General features: G+C 47.4%; 1 protein-coding gene across 1 annotated transcript in view; it reads left to right on the top strand.

Moving 5' to 3' along the window:
- Nucleotides 1–23334, top strand: part of PDGFD (platelet derived growth factor D) — a 511595-nt gene that overhangs the window by 404954 nt on the left and 83307 nt on the right. Inside the window, exon 5 of the mRNA XM_029602427.1 lies at nucleotides 19933–20131. Coding sequence (XP_029458287.1) covers nucleotides 19933–20131 — 199 coding nt within the window. The remainder of the gene's footprint in view (nucleotides 1–19932; nucleotides 20132–23334) is intronic.

Genomic DNA, 23334 nt, shown 5'->3' with positions numbered 1-23334 from the left:
CGAGTACCGGTTCCAGACTGCAATCTACAAAGTAAGAGAGAGAGGGTGAGGCCCCCGAGGAGGAGTAACCCTGGTTAGTCCGATGAGGCAGAGTAGCATAGATAGAATGAATCCATATCCATATCCTTGCTAACTCGACGTGTTAGCAAATTCTAAGACCTTAAATATCCATCGCGGGTGACGTCATCTTTGGGGGACGCCCCCGAGGTTCGCGCCATTGCCGGTACTTCAGTCGGGGCCGCGCTGCACATGCGCCCCTAGGCCTCCAGGAAACATGGCAGTTAGCACCATGGAGCCGTTCCAGGGACGCCGGAGAACCTCAGCAGAGGAATGCCGCAGCAGCCAATCTTCCCACGGGCGAAGAGGGAGGCGCCAAAGAGGTGAGGAGGGCATAGAACAAACCATAAATTCACCCTACAAGTCCCACCCCTTAAAAGGGCCCGACTTACCTCAACCAGAGACCATGCCCTCTCAATTGCAGGCCCAGCCCAATGGAATGCTCTGCCCTCAAACCTCCGCCTTGAATCATGCCCAAATAAATTCCGTAAAATGCTAAAAACCTGGCTTTTCCACCAAGCCTTTCCTGACTAACCTTGCTCCTATCCTCCTCTCTCCCTGCGTCCCCTGTAACCTTTTTGCCCCCCCCCCTGTAAATAGTATCCCTCCTATACCCCCCACCCCACCCACTCATCGGGATCGGCGGTGAACTGGGCCCGCGCAGCCGGCGCTGAAAGCCCGTCGGGGTAAGGCCTCTTTGTTCCGCCTTCCCCAATCGGGCTCCCACTCCGGCCACCAGCCAGTCTTCGACCCGATCGGACTTACCTCACGGTCCTGAGACCACGCTTCGCTCCGGCCTGCCTCCACCCGCGATCCGGCCTGCCTCCACCCGCGATCCGGCCTGCCTCTACCGCGATCCGGCCTGCCTCACCCGCCGGGCCCCGAGCCCCCACCCCCACCGGACCCGCCGCGCCGAGATCCGCCCCGCTGGGCGCAGGGGTGACGTCATCGCCACGAGACGAGCAGGATTAAAGCCTCCTGCAGTCCCCGGCGTCCTCCTCTTCTCATCGGGATCGGCGGTGAACTGGGCCCGCGCAGCCGGCGCTGAAAGCCCGTCGGGGTAAGGCCTCTTTGTTCCGCCTTCCCCAATCGGGCTCCCACTCCGGCCACCAGCCAGTCTTCGACCCGATCGGACTACCTCACGTTCCTGAGACCACGCTTCGCTCCGGCCTTCCTCCACCCGCGATCCGTCCTGCCTCCACCCGCGATCCGGCCTGCCTCTACCGCGATCCGGCCTGCCTCACCCGCCCGGGCCCCGAGCCCCACCCCCCACCGGACCCGCCCGCGCCGAGATCCGCCCCGCTGGGCGCAGGGGTGACGTCATCGCCACGAGACGAGCAGGATTAAGCCTCCTGCAGTCCCCGGCGTCCTCCTCTTCTCATCGGGATCGGCGGTGAACTGGGCCCGCGCAGCCGGCGCTGAAAGCCCGTCGGGGTAAGGCCTCTTTGTTCCGCCTTCCCCAATCGGGCTCCCACTCCGGCCACCAGCCAGTCTTCGACCCGATCGGACTTACCTCACGTTCCTGAGACCACGCTTCGCTCCGGCCTGCCTCCACCCGCGATCCGGCCTGCCTCCACCCGCGATCCGGCCTGCCTCTACCGCGATCCGGCCTGCCTCACCCGCCGGGCCCCGAGCCCCACCCCCACCGGACCCGCCGCGCCGAGATCCGCCCCGCTGGGCGCAGGGGTGACGTCATCGCCACGAGACGAGCAGGATTAAAGCCTCCTGCAGTCCCCGGCGTCCTCCTCTTCTCATCGGGATCGGCGGTGAACTGGGCCCGCGCAGCCGGCGCTGAAAGCCCGTCGGGGTAAGGCCTCTTTGTTCCGCCTTCCCCAATCGGGCTCCCACTCCGGCCACCAGCTAGTCTTCGACCCGATCGGACTTACCTCACGGTCCTGAGACCACGCTTCGCTCCGGCCTGCCTCCACCCGCGATCCGGCCTGCCTCCACCCGCGATCCGGCCTGCCTCTACCGCGATCCGGCCTGCCTCACCCGCCGGGCCCCGAGCCCCCACCCCCACCGGACCCGCCGCGCCGAGATCCGCCCCGCTGGGCGCAGGGGTGACATCATCGCCACGAGACGAGCAGGATTAAAGCCTCCTGCACTCCCTGGCGTCGCGCGCCGGGCGTCGCGCGCCGAAGGAGCGCGACAAAGGGGCTTGCCCCTTTGTGCGCCCCTTCGTGCCGCACCTTAGTGCCGCGCCTAACCCACCGCCACCGACATCTCGGCATCCCCACACGCAGTGTCCTGAAGCATCTCTACCCTCTGCTTCATGTCTGCGGCTTCTCCTCTCCACCTCCTGCTGCGACACATAGCCTGGGGATGAACTAGACGGAGTGAGAGAGAGAAAGACACACAACCTGAGAGAGAACGCTAGAGTTGCTAACCGGGGGAATCTAAGAAACGCTATCCTGCTAATTTGCTCCCCTCAGCCACAAACAGAAACACATGCAACTGGACCTACATCCTCACAAGCTCCCTTCTGCGACCACTTCTTCCACTACCACTCCACATGGACACTCGCCTGCGGTGAGCAACTTAAAGTGCTGTCTACTCTGTGCCTCTATCCTGTTTAACATTGTGTACCATGTTGTTACATTGTGTACTATTGCTACTAACCGTAATCTGCTGATATTCACACAGCCGAAACTTGCTGACCTACTCTTCTACCAGGCCCCCCCCCCTTTTTCCCCCTGTACCTCCCTTGCCACCTGACTTTTAAGGTACCTTTTAAGGTACCTACCATCCTCCTACGCCTACCACTCCTACCTGACTACCAAGGGCACCAACATGGCTGCTTACCCAATCCCTCGCATCCATTACCCTCACTCTAGACTACCTCCCCCTCCCCTCCTTCCCCGCCACCCAGCCCCCCGCCGAAAATCCCTTATCCCCATCCTCACCTCACCCCTGACTCAGCTCCTTGGTCTCACCACCGTCTCCATCATACTCATGAATGCCCAATCCATATCTAAAAAGACACTAATCCTCAATGACATGCTTACAGACTGCACCCCAGACATCTGTGCAGTTACAGAAACATGGCTCAAAGAATCAGATACCGTCCTCATAAACCAACTCCCATCCTCCCTCTATGACATCTTCCCCATCCACCGACCTAAAAAAAGAGGTGGAGGAATTCTCCTAGCAGCCAAGAAACATCTTAACCTTAAACTCATCAGTATAGCAGCCCCACCCAAACTTGAAATCGGCCTCTTTAAAGCAGATACCCTCCAATTATGTCTAGTTTATGCCCCCCCCTACCATCCTCGAGTCCAATCCCTCCCCCCTAATTGAATTTTTTATAGAATGGATAAATACAGATACACCTTCCATCATCCTTGGAGATTTTAATCTCCACGTTAACTCACACCCTCCTACTGCATCCTGCGAAAATTTCATTCAATCCCTCCTTGCCTTAGGCTTCCGACAAATTATAGCATCGCCAACTCATAAAGCTGGTCACACGTTGGACCTAATGTTTATTAACTCCAATTTCCAAACCGCCAACCCACCCACCTGCACCCCAGTGCCCTGGTCTGACCACTACCTCATTGAAAGCCGTCTCACTTTGAAGAAACCCCTCCCAACTAACCATTCTGCTCAAACCACCATCATTTCCAGAAAAACCTGCCCTAGCGACGAACTAACCGATGCACTAGCCTCATCCCTACCAAGGCTTATCTGCTCAGACCCAGACACAGCCCTAGCATCCTGGCATAGCCTCACAGAAGACATTGCCAACAAATTATGCCCAATCACCGAACGTATCATAAACACCGCAGCAAAACCCTCTAAGCCATGGTACACCCAGGAACTAAAAACCCTAAAAGCCAATCTCAGACAAAAAGAAAGAAAATGGCGTAAGGACCCAACCCCGCAACATTCCTCCATCTACAAAACAGCCTTACACACATATAGGCAGTCTACTCTCAAACACAAGCGAGACTTTTATGGTAAAAAAATTCATGACTATAATTTCAACCCCAAAGTTCTTTTCTCCTACGTCGCCAGCCTCACCACCCCTGTCCTCCCCACTATCCCAGATTCCGAGGCCGTGGCCAAATGTGAAGAACTGGCCAATTATTTCAAAAACAAAATCTCCAACCTTCTCTCCAGATTTTCCCCCACCAACCCGTCCCCCCCTACTAACCCACCCTTGATCCCCTCCCTGTCCCAACCTTCAATGGCCACAATGGATCTTACCTCCTCTAAAGAAATTACAGGCCTCCTCCGAAAACTTAAACCTGCCTCTCATCCCAACGACACCATTCCCACCAAAGCGCTAATAGCCATTCCCAACAGCATATCCAGCACCATAGCTGAGATTATCAACTGCTCCATCACCCACGGGATAGTCCCAGATTCCCTCAAACACGCTGTTGTCAAACCCCTCCTCAAGAAACCCTCTCTAGACCCCAAAGATCCTTCCAACTTCCGCCCCATTTCCAATCTCCCTTTTATCTCCAAACTTATGGAAAAGGTGGTAAATTCACAACTCATGGACTACCTAGAAAACCATGATATTCTCCATGTCTCCCAATTTGGATTCAGGAAGCACTTCAACACCGAATCCTTACTGCTCTCCCTCACTGACTATCTCCTCAGAGGTCTGGGACAAGGCCACAGTTACCTCCTCGCCCTTCTTGACATCTCAGCGGCCTTTGACACCATCAGCCACCACCACCTCCTGACACGGCTAGAAAGCATCGGCATCTCAGGAATAGCTCTTGCTTGGTTCAAATCCTATCTCTCTAACAGAAAGTTCTCTGTGAAAATTGGAAACAACCTATCTGCCTCATACCCCCTACAACAAGGAGTCCCGCAAGGCTCATCACTCTCATCTACCCTATTCAACATTTACCTCACTCCCCTCTGCCACCTCCTCACTGACCTTAAACTCAAATTCTACCTTTATGCTGATGATGTACAGATCATCATTCCCATTCACAACTCCATATCTGACGCCCTCGAGCACTGGGAAAAGTGCCTTGCTGCCATCAACGCCCTCCTCACCAACCTTCAGCTTGCTCTCAACACCAACAAAACGGAACTCCTTCACATCTCCTCGCACCCCCCTGACCTCCTACCTAACGACCCTAAACTTAACCTCCTCACAGCTCAACCCTCCGTTAGAGACCTCGGAGTCCTTCTTGATCCCAACCTAAGTATGAAACCTCACATCAACTCCATCCTCAAAACTGGCTTCTTCAAGCTAAATGTACTAAAGAAACTCAGACCCCTGCTCTACGCCCATGACCTCCGCACAGTGATCCAAGCTACCCTCACCTCCAAACTAGATTACTGTAATGCCCTCCTCTTAGGGCTCCCATTGTCTTCTATCAAACCCCTTCAACTTCTGCAAAATGCTACTGCAAGACTCATTACAAACACACGCAAACATGACCATATTACCCCCATCCTCAAGGATTTACATTGGCTCCCCATAATGTCCCGTATACACTACAAAACTCTGACCATAATTCACAAGTCCATTTACACCCACAACTCCAACTGGCTCGACCTCCCTTTCACTGCCCCCCTGTCCACCCGAGCCACCAGATCTACCAACAAAGGCACCCTACACGTTCAATCCTTGAAACAGGCACATCTCTCCTCCACCCGAGACCGTGCCATCTCTATTGCCGGGCCCGTTCTCTGGAATACACTACCTGTCCACATGCGACTTGAACCCTGTGCATTTAAATTCAAAAAGAAATTAAAAACTCTCCTGTTCAACCATGCTTACACAGAATAACTCCTTCCACTCCCCCTCGCAGTCCCCTTTCAGGTAACCTCCTTATTAAGGAGACTTTCATTGTAAATTGTTTTGGTTATTACCTTCTTGTTCTCCTATCCTTCCTACTGCCTTTCTGTTCTTTCCCCCGCCCAGTTACATTCCCCTGTTGCAATGTATTTTCCAATCTTTCAGTTACTATGTGAACCGGTATGATGTCCCCACAAATACCGGTATATAAAAGTTTCTAAATAAATAAATAAATAAATATAGCTCCCGCCTTACACCCCCCCTCCCTGTGTATATAGCTCCCTCCCTACACCCCCCCTTCCCCCCCCCCCATTTTTTTTAACTATTGCCTCGGGCTTCCTCTTAGAGCCCTCCTAATTCTTGTTTATGCTGTTATGCTGTTGTTATCCACGCCCACATCCCTGTTCTATGTATTTTCTACCTACTGTTATAATGTAAACCGATATGATGTGTATTTTAATGTCGGTATAGAAAATCTGTTAAATAAATAAATTAATTAATTAATTAAAATAGAGAGGGCGTCGGGAACCGACGGACAAAACAACAAGCTGTCAAATATCCATAGGTGGCACCTGAGCTATACCCTTAGCAATGCAGACCAGAATAATTGTGTAGACTGGATAGACAAAGAGCTCCATACCTGACATGTTAAATCCACAACAGGATTTGCCCCTGGTTTGCTATCTCTCATGTCCTTAGGCAAGTAGATACTACTTCCTATTTCTATGCATGGGAAAAAAAATTGTTTCAGTTTCACCAATATTTTTGGTTGTTTAAGTTATACCAATTATAAACTGTGCTTAATTGGTATGTTCGATAATACTAATGAATACCATAAACTGCTAAACCCCTTTTCATGGTATATAGTATATAGCACTTTTTTTTTAGTGATTCTCGGCACTATAAATTTCCAAATAAACTTTATTAAAACTCTCTGAAGTTTTTCCATCTTTTATCTTGAAACATAATAGGCAGAGCCAATAAGACTGCGTTAAATGTTCATCTTCACAATTATCATTCTATCTATCCAAGAAATGCTATATTTAGGCCATCATTTAATAACTTTTTTTGTTTTAGTAATTACTTCAAGATAATTTTGTGTTTGTTATATAACTCAGATTACCAGGGGACATTAAAACCCAGGCATTAGAGATATTTAGAAACCCATTGAAATGGAAAATCTAGCTTAATGGAACTCATCCTCCCTTAAGATTCTATAATTTTCCTCTAGCTGTTGTTAAATCTTTCAGAAGGTAATTTTCAATAGAGTGTGCAGAAATCAGTACATACTTGCATAAGTTGGTATGTCTAAAATTAAGATTCTATTTTATGAACTGTGTGATGACAGTCACTCAGTTTATAAAATATTGCATATCTCTGCCCTGAAGTGCATGGGATTTTTTTATGCAGAGAGTCATATAGATTGTGCACCCGTTCTATAAAAGTCTGTGTATATATTTTAAGTAGAAAATAATTGTAGTCTGTACATGTAATAACCCTCATTTTAAAATTAATTTTCAAAGAGTTACACATGTAAAAATTATTCGATGTGCATGCAAATAGCACATAATTACATAAATTCTATTTAATAAACTTCAAACATACATATGCAAGTAATGGTGCATGAATACATTTGCTCGTATGAAAAGGGGCAGGCCAGGGGACAACATTTACATGTATAAGTAGTTGTTTTATTACCTGCCAAAGCAACGTGCGAACGAATGTTACCTAAGTATATTTACACCAGCTCATTATTTGGTGTAAGTGGGAATAAAATTCTTTATAGTCAAATACTAACTGAGTGAGGGGTCACAGTAAACCAGGGGGTGTTCAGGCTAAAGAACCAAGAGGATCTTGATGACCTAATTGGTAAAACTGGTAATTGCCTTCAGGTGCACATGTTACAAAATTTGGTGATTTACGCATGTAAAAGCTGACAAGGGCTAAGGAAACACGCAAGTTAAATCTTCCCATGTAAATGATTAAAATTAGGAACACAAATACTCACACATAGGGGATTTGCACCACTTATCTAGATAAATGTTGACTTCTCCGGGTAAGTAGTGGCTTTGCTGCCACTTAGCCAGATGTTTCAAAAATCGCTTATCTAGCTAAGTAATATAGTTGTTTACGTGTTAAAATGCTACTTGTCTGGCTATGTTGAAAATATATGCTGCGTATCTTTTAGGTACATGAGCATGTTGATGGGTTGATTTAAGTGTATTTTTGAATGTGCGCATTAGGGATGTGCAGCAGGGACGGATTCGTCCCATTTGGTATTCATATTCGTGGGGAGCCAAATCCGTTGCATCCATTTTCGGGGGACCCTGATCCGTTCATTAGTTACGTATTTATTCGTTTCCCAAAAAATACCCATCCCAACCCTTTAAATTTAATTAACTACAACCCCCCACCCTCCTGACCCCCCCAAGACTTACCAAAAGTCCCTGGTGGTCCAGCAGGGGTCCCGGCGCGATCTCCTGCACTCGGGCTGCCGGTATTCAAAATGGCGCTGATAGCCTTTGCTCTCACTATGTCACAGGGGCTACCGGTGCCATTGGTCGGCCCCTGTCACATGGTAGGAGCAATGGATGGCCGGCACCATCCATTACTTGTGCATGTACTTCTGAACCCCACCCTAGAATGCCCTCTATTTTACTCACATAAAAATATGTGTGAAATGGAAAGTACCTGCATACTTCTAAAAAAGTCAATTACCATGCACAAAGGCTCTATACATTTATTTCTCAATTTTACATGCACAACCCTCACATTACTGTTCAAAATTGACCTTCAGTGTTTTATCATTAAGTTTTATGTTCTTGTTCCAAACTTTCAATTTGGGTTTGTTAAGTCATGTGTGCCAATTTTTTTTATCTCACTGTCTGCTTCTAATAACTGCTTTAATGCATACTATAATAATGCCTGAGATACCTCTTCATTATCATTAATAGGGAAATAATCTGATATTTTTTGTTCAATATCTTGTATCACAATTCTATCCATAAATATACTATCATTCAAAATGTTTGACCGTTCTTTTCTTGTTAGTGAGTTCTGAATAGGGAATGGTCCCTTTACTGACAAGGAAGGCACCAGTCCCTATCTAGAACTCACTAACAGGGAAGGATCCAATCACCGTTAAGTACTGAGTTCTGAATGAGGATTAGTCTGTTTACCCCAGAGTAACATAACTAACAGGCCAATACAGTAAAGGTCGCGGGAGAGCGGGAGAGCGCCCGTTCTCATGTGCGCGCGATTCAGGGGGGACAAACATGCAAATTAGGGCCCGTGGTAAAAAGAGGCGCTAGGGACACTAGCGCGTCCCTAGCGCCTCTTTTTTGACGGAAGCAGCGGCTGTCAGCGAGTTTGACAGCCAACGCTCAATTTTGCCGGTGTCGGTTCTCAAACCCGCTGACAGCCTCGGGTTCAGAAACCAGACGCCGGCAAAATTGAGCGTCCAGTTTTCAACCCGCGAGCCACGGGCTGATTTTAAATTTTTTTTTTTAATTATTTTAAACTTTTAGGACCTCCGACTTAATATTGCCATGATATTAAGTCGGAGGGTGTACAGAAAAGCAGTAAAACTGTTTTTCTGTACACTTCCCCGGCGCCGGCAGAAATTAACGCCTACCTTTGGGTAGGCACTAATTTCTGAAAGTAAAATGTGCGGCTTAGCTGCACATTTTAGTTATTGAATCGTGCGGGAATAACTAATAGGGCCATCAACATGCATTTGCATGTTGTGGGCACTATTAGTTTCGGGGGGGGGGGGTTGGACGCTCGTTTTCGACGCACTATTTCCCCTTACTGAATAAGGGGTAGAGCTAGCACGTCGAAAACGCGCGTCCAAACATGGGGTAACAGTGCGCTCCACCGGAGCTCCACTGTATCGGCCTGTAAATGATTACTAAGTTACCTCTTATGTTTGTTGATTTGGTTACCTGTCCAGAACAAGATGTATTGAATGTTGCAGGCTATAACCTTTTTTATTTAAATAAAATAAATATTCAACTCTACTAGGTTTCTGGGGCCCTTTTGAGAGTTTGGGGCTTTGGGTCAATACTTGTTTTAAGGTAGGAGTTGGGGATGGGGATTAGTACCACACTATAATTTAAAAAATATTTGCCTTGGGAGGTGAGAGAGTGGGATTGGGTTCTGCTGGACCCCCTCATACTTTTTATCTTGTGGGCGTAGGGGAGGTGAGATCTTGGTGCCACTAGTCCACTATTTTTTTTTTTCAATATGCAAAAGCCCAGGGATTGGCAAAGTAATATAGATAACTTTATCCAGATAATTATAGCCAAGTATATTCAGCAGTGGTTTACCCAGATAAGTGCCACTGAATATTTGGCTAAAGTTATTCAGGTAACTTTATCTGGATAATGTCTCCACTCACCAGGTTACTGAATATTGACCTCTTGGTACCTGCAGCAAGTTTATAAGTGAAAATGGATAAGTACTTTCCCTTTGAAAACTGGTATATCTGCTAGTAAGAAGTTTCCATGAACTTTATCCAAATGCAGACAATTTGAAAATTGCCCCCATATGTCAAACTATCCCCGCAGAGTGATGGCCCACGAGGAACAAAAGGGGCAGGGGCAAAAGTATGCAGCGCTGCCCATACCTCACCCCACTACTGCCCTTCCCCTGATTTAAATTGTACCGCCGCAATGCAATCGGTATCGTGTGCATTAGGGCCTTATCGCATGCGATAAGGCCTTAACGCACACAATAATGGCACCTTGCAGTTTAAAGAATGACCCTGTTAGTTTGTGGCAAATCCTTCTGGCATACTGAACCAAATTTTGCATGATCCTCATAAACACAAATCCTCTCCCACCAGTAGGAGGTGTGTGCCTCCTTCTGCCGGCTTCAGTCTGACATCTGAATGTATGGGGCCCACAAGTCCTGAGAGGGCCCTTTACATTCAGATGTCAGATTGAAGTTGGCAGAGGAAGTACGCACAGGGGCAGATTTTCAAAGGGTTATGCGCATAACTCCGAAAACCTGCTCCTGCGCACGCCGAGCCTAATTTGCATAGGTTCGGTGGCGCGTGTATGTCCCAGGGCTTTGAAAAAGGGGCGGGAAGGGGGCATGGGCGTGGCACCAGTCCGGGGGCGGGACCGAGGCCTCTGGCACAGCGGCTGTGCCGGGGGTGGCGCACCGGCAGCTGGCCTGCACGCGCAAGATACACCTGCCAGAGGCAGGCGTAAATAATTGAAATAACTTAGGGGGGGGGGGGATTTAGGTAGGGCTGGGGGGTGGGTTAGATAGGGGAAGGGAGGGGAAGGTGGGGGGGAGCAGAAGAAAAGTTCCCTCCGAGGCCTCTCCGATTTCGGTAAGAGGAGGGCCTTGGAGGGAACGGGGAAGGCCATCGGGGCTCCCCTAGGGCTCGGCGCATGCAAGGTGCACAAGTGTGCACCCCCTTGCACGTGCCGACCCCGGATTTTATAGCATGCACGCAGGAGCGCGCGCATGTTATAAAATCAGTTGTACATTTGTGCGCGCTGGGTAGCGCGCACAAATGTACCCCGCGCACGCTTCTTCAAAAATCTACCCCACAGGTTGGAAGGCTTGCCCTCCTCTTGCCAGTGGGAAGGAGGGAGGAAGGGAGGGAGGGTGAGTTTACCAGTTTTCTGTTAGATAAATCTGGGAAATGTGTTCCCTCTAGGGCTAGTAGTAAATGAGAAGTTCTCCCCTAGATTCATCAAAAAGTCTTAATATCGCAGTGATAAGAAAAAGGGGCATGTTTAGGGAAATTTGGGAGTTACTGCACCACATGGTAACTTACCACACAGTGTGATAAACCCTACTTTTTGCATCTACTGCTGAGAGAGAGAGAGAGAGAACACCTATCTAGTTAGTTATTTATATCTCTATAGGAGGCCCACCTAATAACTCGAGGTGAGGTTTAGGTAGTAGTGTAGGGGTTAGGGGTCACTTTTGCATGCAGAGTGAGACGTAGAAACAGAACAGTACACTCTTGTGAAGATTTGATGTCCTGCATGTAAAAGTAGCCCCCAACTCCTACACTACTACCTAAACCTCACCTCGAGTTACTAGGTGGGCCTCCTATAGTAGCATAAATAGCTGCTTACTATGGTGCCACCCCCAGAGGCACTCTCTCTCTCTTTCCCTCCCCCCCCCCCCTCTCTCATCTCAGGCCCTTCCCCAGCCTAAAAATTCCCAAAACAGAATTTGCAAAAAATTGCAAATGTGTTACTGGTATAACACATGATATTGCACAGCTTAATGCTATTGAAAAAGGTATAGTTATTTTCGGCGATATCATGTGTTATGGCTTTGCATTTTGCGAAGCAAGCCCACTTTTGCAGAAATCCCTCCCCTTTTAAAATTTTACATCACGCCATGCGTTATGGTGCTTATCGCATGCGTTAAGCCATTTTAGGCATACGAAAACACCTTAACGTGTGCATTAAGGCCATAATGCATTTTGAAGAATGATGTGATCTGTTTGGAGGAAAGGAAGAAGTCCAGTCGACTGTCCCCTACTTTCAAAATATACCTAAAAGCATATTTTTTTGTTGCCATAAAATATTTTTTTGAGATCAGTTCAAAAGCCTTGTGGTTGGTGGGTATATCCTGCATATATGAGAATTTATTATGCATCAGAAAAACTCATAACAGCCAAAAAAAATCTATGTGAAAGATATGTGCAGGTCAGAGGCTTTGAACTGAGTCCCAGGATGTTTTACATTGATGGGTTACTGATATTCTTTATCAGGCAATAAAAGTTTCCTATCTTTGGGCTAGATTCATCAAACTATCGCATGCGATATGAAGAGGGGCGTGTTTTATGGTAATAACTTATTTATCGCAAAGTGCGCTATCTTAGCACTTCGCATAGGTATTACCGCAGAGTGCGATAACTTTTCGCACTTTGCAGTAAGTGCCACAGTTGTACAATGTTCTCTCAACCTAGCTTGATGGACGCTCTACCTGGGTAACATCAAGCTAGGTTGAGAGAACATTGTACAATCTTATCTTTGGTTGAGTTTCCTCACTCAGAAGGACATCAAATCTTCACAAGAGTGCACTGTTCTGTTCCTACGTCTCACTCTGAATGTCAAAGGGGCCCCTAACCCCTACACTAATACCTGAACCTCACCTCAAGTAACTAGATGGGCCTTCTATAGCGGTATAAATGAAATACCTAACTACTATGAGGACCTTATACCAAGGTTCTTTCATTCTCTCTCTCTCACTCTCTTTTCTCCCCCCAGTGGTGGTAGGTAGCTTAAAAGACTAACAATGCTATGTGCGAAAACATTGCACAGCTTAACGCAAATGAAAAAGGTTAGTTATTTGCCGTGTTAAAACTGTGTGATATGGCTTTGCAAATTGCAAAGCCAGCCCACTTGGCCAGAAATCCTGCCCCAAACTCCAACCCTTTTCTAAATTAGCATCGCTCCATGCATTATGGTGCTTTTCACATGCGAAAAACACCTTAACGCATGCGAAAAGCCCATAACGCAGCTTGGAAAATAACCCCCCTTTGATGTTTCTGGCTTCAGATATCTCTTTTTTTTGTTATTCTCTGGTTATCTTTGTTCTGTTTTTCTCTCGATCTCTCTCTGTCTGGCATCGTCCTTCCGTTTTATGCTTCAGTTCACTTTCATCCTTATTTATTTTCCTTAGAGTTGATATTCTAATATTTTGACTTCCTTCAATCCTGTTCTCTTTCTGTTATTCCATGTTCTCTTCTTCTTTTTCTTCTCTTCCTGATGCTCTCATTACCTCTTTCCTCTTCTGTCTGTACTTCATTCCTGATTCTTTTCCTTCTCCATTATCTCTCAGAATTCCTTCTCCATACCATTAAATCCAAGATACTCTCTCTTCCTCTTCCCCATCACAGCTCTTTCTTCATCTCTGTCCACCCAATATCCGGTCCTCTTGCCCTCTTTCTCCACCTTCCTTTCTCTACTTCCCTATTATCCAGTATAATATTTCCCATTCCCTAAGTCCAGGATCTTTCCCTTTCTCATTCTACCTGCTGCTCACTCCTGAATATCTTCCCCTTTTTCTCTATTCCAAGCCCTTACTCCACCTGCTCCCATTCCCAGTTGCTGAGTCATTTCTCCATCTCCCTCTTCCTAATATCTGGTCCACTTTCTCTTTCTCACTCTCTTTCCACCTTCTCTTTCCCTTTCCATCACCTGGCCAGTTATTAGCAATGTGCATTTGTTGCTCCATTCATTTGATTTGTTTCGGCAGTGTGCATGTATCTCATGAATGGATGGTGGGCATGCAAAAATAAATGGTGTGCACATATGTAGTCCTAACTACCATTCATTTCTGCATATCCACCAGCCATTTATGAGATATGCATGCACTGTCAAAAGAAATCAAACAAATGGAGCAATGAATGCACATGCCTTCCAATTATCCGGGGTCTTTTTTCCCTTCTTCCCTTGTCATTTCTCCTTCATTCTTTAGTCAGCCCCTTTATCTCTCTCGTTCTTTCCATTTTCCTGCCCCCTCTTCCTTTCCCCTCCTGGATTCTACATTATTTTCCCTCATACCCAGTCCTTTCTCTCTCTTCCTCCTTCTCCACATCCTGGATCATCTCTCCATCCCTTTCTGTCCCTATCTGAGATTTGGTCTCACCTTTCCTGATCCTCATCAATCTCTCCTCCCCATCCATCCTCACAATTTCTAGAAAGCTCTTCCCACACCTCCTCATTATCCCTGGAAGCTCTATCTTCCCCCTTCCCTATGATGTCCTCCTGATTCTCTCTCTACCCCTGGCTGGATGGAGGCATGATGCCTTATATCATTTCATTTTCCTTGCCCCCTTCCCCCATGCTTGCACACCATTCCTCACCTTTCCCAACATTCCTCACCTCTCAAACTGCTCCCCCAACAAGTACATTTTAAAAGGAGTGCATAAACATAAACATACTTTTGTATCATGCATGCAAGTATACATGTACCATTTAAAATATCCTTACCATGTGTATGTTGGAGCTTTTACGTGTGTGAGAGAGAGAGAGAGAGAAAGACAGACAGATAATCTGACACTCTATACATCTCCCACTGTAAGAGGGGCACTTCCAACTCAGGGTGGGAGGCAGTGTTACAAGGGTCTACAAAACCTTGTGCTCTAGGCAGTCCAATGTAACCCCCTTCCAAAACCCACAATGAGTTGAAAGTACCCCTCTTACAGTGGGAGATGTATAGAGTGTCAGATCGTCTCTTTAAAAGAGTCTCTCTCTCTCTCTCTCTCTTCCTCTCTTCCCCAGTGTTCAGGATCCCTCTGGCCCAAAATCTCCAGACTTGTGCCTCATCTTGCCATGGTCAGTCTTGCAAAATTCAGGGGTTACATACATCTTGGCCATACCCACCCCCTTTTCTGCCTCCTTATTCTTGAAGCGCGTGCTTCCTGGCTTCTTAAAATTCACATTGCTCATGTGCGGCCCAAATATGTGCGTATGGGGCCGTTTAGAGATGTGAATCGTGTCCTCGATCGTCTTAACGATCGATTTCGGCTGGGAGGGGGAGGAAATCGTATTGTTGCCGTTTGGGTGTGTAAAGTATCGTGAAAATCATGAGCCGGCACACTAAACCCCCCTAAAACCCACCCCCGACCCTTTAAATTAAATCCCCCACCCTCCCGAACCCCCCCCCCCCAAATGCCTTAAATTACCTGGGGGTCCAGCGGCACACTAAAACACGGCACACTAAAACCCACCCCGACCCTTTAAATTAAATCCCCCACCCCAAATGCCTTAAATTACCTGGGGGTCCGTAGCCTTAAATTACCTCCGTAGCGGCGGTCCGTAGCTAAATCGGGGGAAGGGGGAGAGCAGGAAAAGCGGCACACTAAATCGTGTAGTCTTCAGCCGGCGCCATTTTGCAAAATGGCCGCCGCAAAATGGCGGCGGCCATAGACCAAAACGATTCGACGCAGGAGGTCGTTCCGGACCCCCGCTGGACTTTTGGCAAGTCTTGTGGGGGTCAGGAGGCCCCCCCAAGCTGGCCAAAAGTTCCTGGGGATCCAGCGGGGATCCAGGAGCGATTTCCTGCCGCGAATCGTTTTCCGTATGGAAAATGGCGCCGGCAGGAGATCGACTGCAGGAGGTCGTTCAGCGAGGGTTCCGGACCCCCGCTGAACGACCTCCTGCAGTCGATCTCCTGCCGGCGCCATTTTCCGTACGGAAAACGATTCGCGGCAGGAAATAGCTCCCGGATCCCCGCTGGACCCCCAGGAACTTTTGGCCAGCTTGGGGGGGGCCTCCTGACCCCCACAAGACTTGCCAAAAGTCCAGCGGGGGTCCGGAACGACCTCCTGCGTCGAATCGTTTTGGTCTATGGCCGCCGCCATTTTGCGGCGGCCATTTTGCAAAATGGCGCCGGCTGAAGACTACACGATTTAGTGTGCCGCTTTTCCTGCTCTCTCCCTTCCCCCGATTTAGCTACGGACCGCCGCTACGGAGGTAATTTAAGGCTACGGACCCCCAGGTAATTTAAGGCATTTGGGGGGGGTTCGGGAGGGTGGGGGATTTAATTTAAAGGGTCGGGGTGGGTTTTAGGGGGTTTTAGTGTGCCGTGTTTTAGTGTGCCGCTGGACCCCCAGGTAATTTAAGGCATTTGGGGGGGGGTTCGGGAGGGTGGGGGATTTAATTTAAAGGGTCGGGGGTGGGTTTTAGGGGGTTTTAGTGTGCCGGTTTTCCTGCCCTCCCCCTTCCCCCGATTTACGATTTTTTGACGATAAATCGGGGGGAATTGGTATTGTATCGTGGCCCTAACGATTTTTGACGATTTAAAATATATCGGACGATATTTTAAATCGTCAAAAAACGATTCACATCCCTAGGGCCGTTTCTTTTGCATGAGCAACGCTTTTAAAGTCTACCTGCAAGCATTCCTACGCTCTCTCTCTCTCTGGCTACCAGTTTTCATCCCCTCCTCCTGTTACTCCCTCACCGTAAATCATTCTCACCTAACTGAAGCTGGTGACTCGCTCTTCCCTTCTCAGCTGGAGCAGACACAGAACATCAGAAGAGTCCCTGCATTCCAAGCATAAAGTGGAGGTGGGAAAAACAGGAGGGGGGAGGGGATGAGCAGAAGCTCTTTTCTGCTTTCACTACTGCTGCGCGAGTTCTCTGTTCCAGTTCCTCCTCCTCCTCCTCCTCCTCCTCCTCCTCTTCCTGCTTTTTGCAGCGCTGCCCGGTTGCTGCAAGGATGGGAGGGAGGAGATTGAACAAGAAGCAGGAGACTCAGGACGCTGGCCTAGGAGTGGAGATCCTGCTGTGGCTGCCATCACCATAGCGCGGGAAGGGATTTCCCAAGGCACACCAATGTGCTACGCGGTGCACTGATAGAGAAGCGCTGTCTTATATATTAACATGGTACTGTACTATGTCCATCCTTTTTCTTCAGGAGCTGTCCAGACAAAGGTTCTGAAAAGCAATATGCTTTAATAATTCCCTAGGTTTTTGGCCATCCTTATATACCGACTCCTTATTTTTCAGCCTGGTTCACTTTTCTGTACCTTTTAATTGTAGGCTGATGATTATGATGAACCTTGAGACTTACACAGATATTTATCTGCACGCTATTTTTTTCTTTTTTTTTTTATTGGGGGGGGGAGGGGGGGAGGCAGCTTCCAACTCAATCGGAACCAGCCTCTATTGGGCTACAGCATATGAGCGTTCATTCACAACAATCCTGGGGGTTTCCCCTATTTTGTAACCATGGCCAGGGATCACAGACCCACCAGCCTCTAAAAGTCAATACACATGCACATGTGTCTAGCCAGTAGGCATCACTATTGTGCAGTGGATGAGATTATTTTTATTTATTGGTGAGTTTTTATATGCCGAAGTTTGGAACAAGCCTTCACTCTGGTTTACATGTGAAACCAACTTATTACAGCAAAGATTATAACAGATAAATTTACATTGTTAACAGATAAAGTTAGTGCATTACTATTTTGTAGCAGATAACGTTTAACTTTCCTGATAGTGCTCTGGCCAGATTTAATATAACGTTTAACTATGACCCCAACCTGTCCCCTCCACAGAGGCTGTGAACACAACCTCTGCAGCATTCCTAGCCCAGAATAGACTGGGCAGCATACATTGGGCCTGGGAATTAAACCTGGGTGTTCTGTATGGTAACAACAATGCCTTTAAACCACCAGGTCCGCCTTATCTGCAATCTGACCTTCTTACAAATAGAAAAGAACATGATACCCTATGATGTCATATGAGTATGTGCTTAGTTTTGCACTTTTTATTGCTAGCATTATAGTTGAACCTGTGTCATGATATCAACATCAGTTTGTGTAATTACTCTATATTCTCCTTTTTGTTTTGTTGTTATTATTTACCTGTGGTTAGTACAATGATTTCTACTACTTTATTTTAGATAATTATAAGTTCTGCACAGAATGTAATAGCTGTTGAAATCAGATATGGATGTACTTAATTTGCAGCACATGAGCACAAGTTCCTAACTGGACTTGAAAAAAAGTGAAAAACTTAAAGTAATACAAAATACATATATTCTCCATGTTGATGTGTTGCAACACATTGTGCATGTCAAAAACCTTCCTCAGTTTATAATCATCACCAAATATCTCCCTCACCAGTTTGTTTCTTTTACAAACACAAGAAACCCCTCTTACTGCTACTTTCTTTGATAATCCCACCCACAAAGGACACTAGGGGTGTGCATTCGTTTGCAACGTATTGGCAATCCGCAACGATTATGCACATTCGTTGTATTCGTGGGGGTCACGAAACGTATGGCGAACCCCCACAAATACAACGTATCACTAACGAATAAACCCCCACCCTCCTGACCCTCCCAAGACTTGCCAAAAGTCCCTGGTGATCCAGCGGGGGTCCTGGAGTGATCTCCTGCACTTGGGCTGTTGGCTGCCAGTATTCAAAATGGCACCGATAGCCTTTGCCCTCACTATGTCACAGGGGCTACTGGTGCCATTGGTCGGCCCCTGTCACATGGTAGGAGCAATGGATGGCCAGCGCCATCTTGTGCTCCTACCATGTGACAGGGGCCGACCAATGGCGCCATTTTGAATACCAGCAGCCGAAAGCCCGAGTGCAGGAGATCGCTTCAGGACCCCTGCTGGACCACCAGGGACTTTTGGCAAGTCTTGGGGGGGTCAGGAGGGTGGGGGGTTGTAGTTAATTAAATTTAAAGGGTTGGGATGGGGTTTTTTTGGGAAACAAATACATATTTAACTAATGAACGGATCGGGGTCCCCGAGAATGGATGCAACGGATTTGAGTCCCGACAAATATGAATACCGAATGGGACAAATCCGTCCCTGCTGCACATCTCTAAAGGACACTCCTCCTTCAGCCACCAAAGATGCCACTGCTCCCCAGCTCACTGTTCCTCTGATTGGCATCATAATGCAGAAGGCAGCATTTGATCCAGTCGAAACCCTGGTGCAGGAAGCTGCATTCTACCATATTGGCCTGATTATATGGAAATTGTGTTATATTTAAGGTCATCCTAAAATTAGAGATTCTGATTTTAGAGGTTTATTTTCCATCTAATTAGGGGTTTTTTATGGGTACCAAAAATCATTATTTATCGGGTTTTTTTCACAGCGCAGATAACTATTGTTGGATACCTTTTCCAGTTGAATGAAGCAGCAGATCCAGGGTAGGCAAAGGAGGGATGAGAGAGTACTAGGGAAAGAGGTGATTTTCTAGTGTTTATTTAATTTAAACTATTGTAATACACCTTGAGACCAACTTTTGGAAAAGGTGGAATATCAAAGGTTCCTAAATACATAATTAACACCTATTTTATTTTTCTGCATCGGGGGTGTTTTATCAGTGTTTATCGGTTAAAACCTAAAATCAGAAGCCCTACTTATAGTCAGGTCAATATAGATGATAATTAATATAAAGATAAGGTCAAATCAGAAATAACCAAACTGAATTAGTGTAATACAGCCCCAAGCAGTGCACTACAGCCATATCTAAACTAGTATCTGACTGTGGTTGACATTGTGCATAGACTTTGTAGATGATTAAAGCATGAAGTAAGTTTCTTTATGAATGTTATTTTCAATAGAACATTGAGCTATATGTTACTCGTAGGAAGGATCTTATCAGTCTCCATCAGTGACTGATTCTACACTCACAGCAGAAACACTGGACCAAACTATTGCCATATTTGATACTGTGGAGGAGTTGCTCAAATATCTTAATCCAGATACTTGGCAAGAAGATCTAGAGAACCTGTATACCGACACAGCTCACTATCGGGGCAGAACTTACCATGAGAAAAAATCAAAAGGTAAGAAAAAAACAAGGAATTCAGTTAAAGATTTAGTCACTTGTATAACATATAGCTTCTCCTTCTGAATTTGTGTTTCAATTTTCTTTAGGTGCTTTAAAGCAGGTAATTTTCAAAAGGATTTACATGCTGAAAGCTAGGTTTTACCTGTATAAATGGGCTTTTGAAAATTGCTGCAATATATGCCCATTGAATTGTCAATAGGTTTTACACATATAAGTGCACTTGGAAGCGGTAACTTTTAAACAGGCATGGAAGCCCAGGGATGTAGAAATTTTATAACATGCACACAAATATGTGCGCATGTTAATAGCCTCCTTTCTCCTTTGTTAGCCCCGACTCAAAACTCCACTGATCTGTCTGTCTATCTTTATTTTATAACTTGCTCATCATCCATAGCAGAAGTAAAGTTATGCGGCAGAGGAAACCAGCGCGTACCCGTGCGCATAAATATGTGTGTGCTAATTTCAAATCGAAATCCAGGAACGTCCATGCCCCTCCCAGACCATGCCCTGCCACTTTTTTGAGCTTTTCATTTGTGTGCAGAGCGACAAGCATGCACGTATCCAGGCAGCTTTTCAAATCTGCCAGGCACGCGCTGGCCGAACTTGTGCTCATGTCTCCCGGACTTTTAAAATTCACATTTAAGCACATAAATGGGCTTTTGAAAATTGCTACAATAATATGCTATATTTATGTATGTAATGCCTTTGAAAATTACCTCCCTTGTTTGGAAATGTCATGGTGTAAATTTGCATGACGAGCTTCAAAACTTTCTATACTTGTCCTCTATAAGTACTGTAAGTTGATTGCTTCTGATCCCACTTCTATTACTCTCTCTAGATCTGTTAAGGTCAATGACTGACAGACAGATTTTCTGCTCTGATAACAAAGCTACAAATTTTACAGAGCATAAAGTGAGGCATAAATGAAGAAAAAAAGAGATTTTATACAAATAATTAGATAACTATTCGAAACTTAAGACCTTCAGAATATTTCAGTCCACTGCTATGATAATCCATGTAGGTTGCTCTCATTTCGATTTCCCTGATAAAGTTCTGTTGTTGTTTTGTATTTTTTCAATTAAGAGACATATAATTGGCACAACCTTTATGCTTTCTTAACTTGTTTTTGATCCCTTGATTCCACTCATGCCCCTTTCCTTCCACTACCATCTCTGCCCTAGCCCAATCTTCAAATGTGGAACCAACAGTATTTATTTGCAACTACAGACCACCACAGCTTTATTAATATTCAACAACATTTTACCATATAACTCATACATACAATTACCAAATAAAATAAATATCACCAATTAGCATATTGTTTACCAACTTACCTCATTTAAGACAACAGCACTAATTCGGTCTATTAAAGTCATCTTCAACCTATTAAAGTACTCTATTGATTAAATAGGCAGTGCCTTGCTTCCAACTTTAATTATTTATGTCTTACCTAGATTCCACCTTTCACTTCAGGGTAAACATTAAAATCCATTCCACATTTTTCCATAAACACAGACTCCCTCCCCTTCCACTCTACTAATAGAGGCCTACTGTTACACTTGGGCTGTGTTCTGGTGTTGTGAACACCACCCAGAAGGGTGGCTCCAGGTGGAGAGAGACAGGGATGGCTGAAAACAGTGTCTGAGTCCAGGCTGGGTCAGGGCAGGCGGCAAGTAGCAGTGTCAAAGTCCAGGCTGGGTCAGGGCAGGCGGCAGATAACAGTGTCAGAGGGCAGGCGGCAGGTAGCAGTGTCTGGGTCCAGGCTGGGTCAGGGCAGGCGGCAGGTAGCAGTGTCAGAGTCCAGGCTGGGTCAGGGCAGGCGGCAGATAACAGTGTCAGAGTCCAGGCTGGGTCAGGGCACCTAGTAGTAAGACAAAGAGCCCGAAGGCCACACACACACGTACGGCAGAGCAGAGAGCCCGAAGGCCACACTCACACACGCACGGCAGGGGGCCCGTAGACCACACACAGACACAGGGCAGAGCCCGAAGGCCTCACACACACACACGGCAGGGCAAGAGGGCCTGTAGGCCACACACGGACACAGGGCAGAGGGCCTGAAGGCCACACATGGACACACAGCAGAGCAGAGGGCCCGTAGGCCACACACGGACACAGGGCAGAGAGCCCGAAGGCCTCACACACACACACACGGCAGGGCAGAGGGCCTGTAGGCCACACATGGACACACGGCAGAGCAGAGGGCCCGTAGGCCACACACGGACACAGGGCAGAGAGCCCGAAGGCCTCACACACACACACGGCAGGGCAGAGGGCCTGTAGGCCACACACGGACACAGGGCAGAGGGCCTGAAGGCCACATACACACACATGGCAGAGCAGAGGGCCCGAAGGACCACACGCGCAGTAAGCAAGGCAAGGCAGGGCAGGCCAGAAGGCCCGAAGACCATACATAGCACAAGGTAAGGCAAAGCAGGGTAGAAGGCCCGAAGGTACACACAGCGCAAGGCAAGGCAAAGCAAGGTAGAAGGCCCGAAGGCACACACAGCGCAAGGCTAGGCAAAGCAAGGTAGAAGGCCCGAAGGCCGCGCAAGACAAGGCTAGGCAAAGCAAGGTAGAAGGCCCGAAGGCCGCGCAAGGCAAGGCAAGACAAGGAAGAAGGCCCGAAGGCCACGCAAGGCAAGGATAGGCAAAGCAAGGTCCAAGGACCACACGCACAGCAAACAAGAAAGGCTAGAGCAGGGAGCCCAGGCGAGCTCGATGCCGAAGCACCGAGGGAACTGTCAGGCAGGGTTATAAAGGAAAGCCCAGAACATAGAGTGAACAAGGGAGATGGACTGGGCCTGTCAGGAGAGCCAGCTCTAGAGGGACCCCTGGTGGTGAGGCGGTTACACAGCAGCCATAGCCGTAACAGTACCCCCCCCCCCTCAAGGCCTCCCCCTCCTCCTGGGTCCCATCTTTGCAGGAGGTACTCAATAATAACGTCAGACCCCTCCGGGGGCGATGCGGCAGGTTCAACTCCTTCCCAAGGCAGCAAGGCAGTCCATAACCCCTCCTGGGGTGATAAGGCAGACACAACCCCAACCTGGGGCAGCAAAATAGTCCATAACCCCTCCTGGAACAAGGCGGCAGGGTTAGACCCCTTCTGGGGCAAGGTGGCAGGTTCAATTCCTTCCTGAGGCAACAAAGCAGTCCATAACCCCTCCAGGGGCAAGGCGGCAGGGTTAGACCCCTCTT

Source organism: Rhinatrema bivittatum, chromosome 5 (assembly GCF_901001135.1).
Source record: "Rhinatrema bivittatum chromosome 5, aRhiBiv1.1, whole genome shotgun sequence".
Lineage (NCBI taxonomy): Eukaryota > Metazoa > Chordata > Amphibia > Gymnophiona > Rhinatrematidae > Rhinatrema > Rhinatrema bivittatum.
Note: the sequence above shows the minus strand (reverse complement) of the source record. Positions and strands in the feature narration are given on the sequence as shown.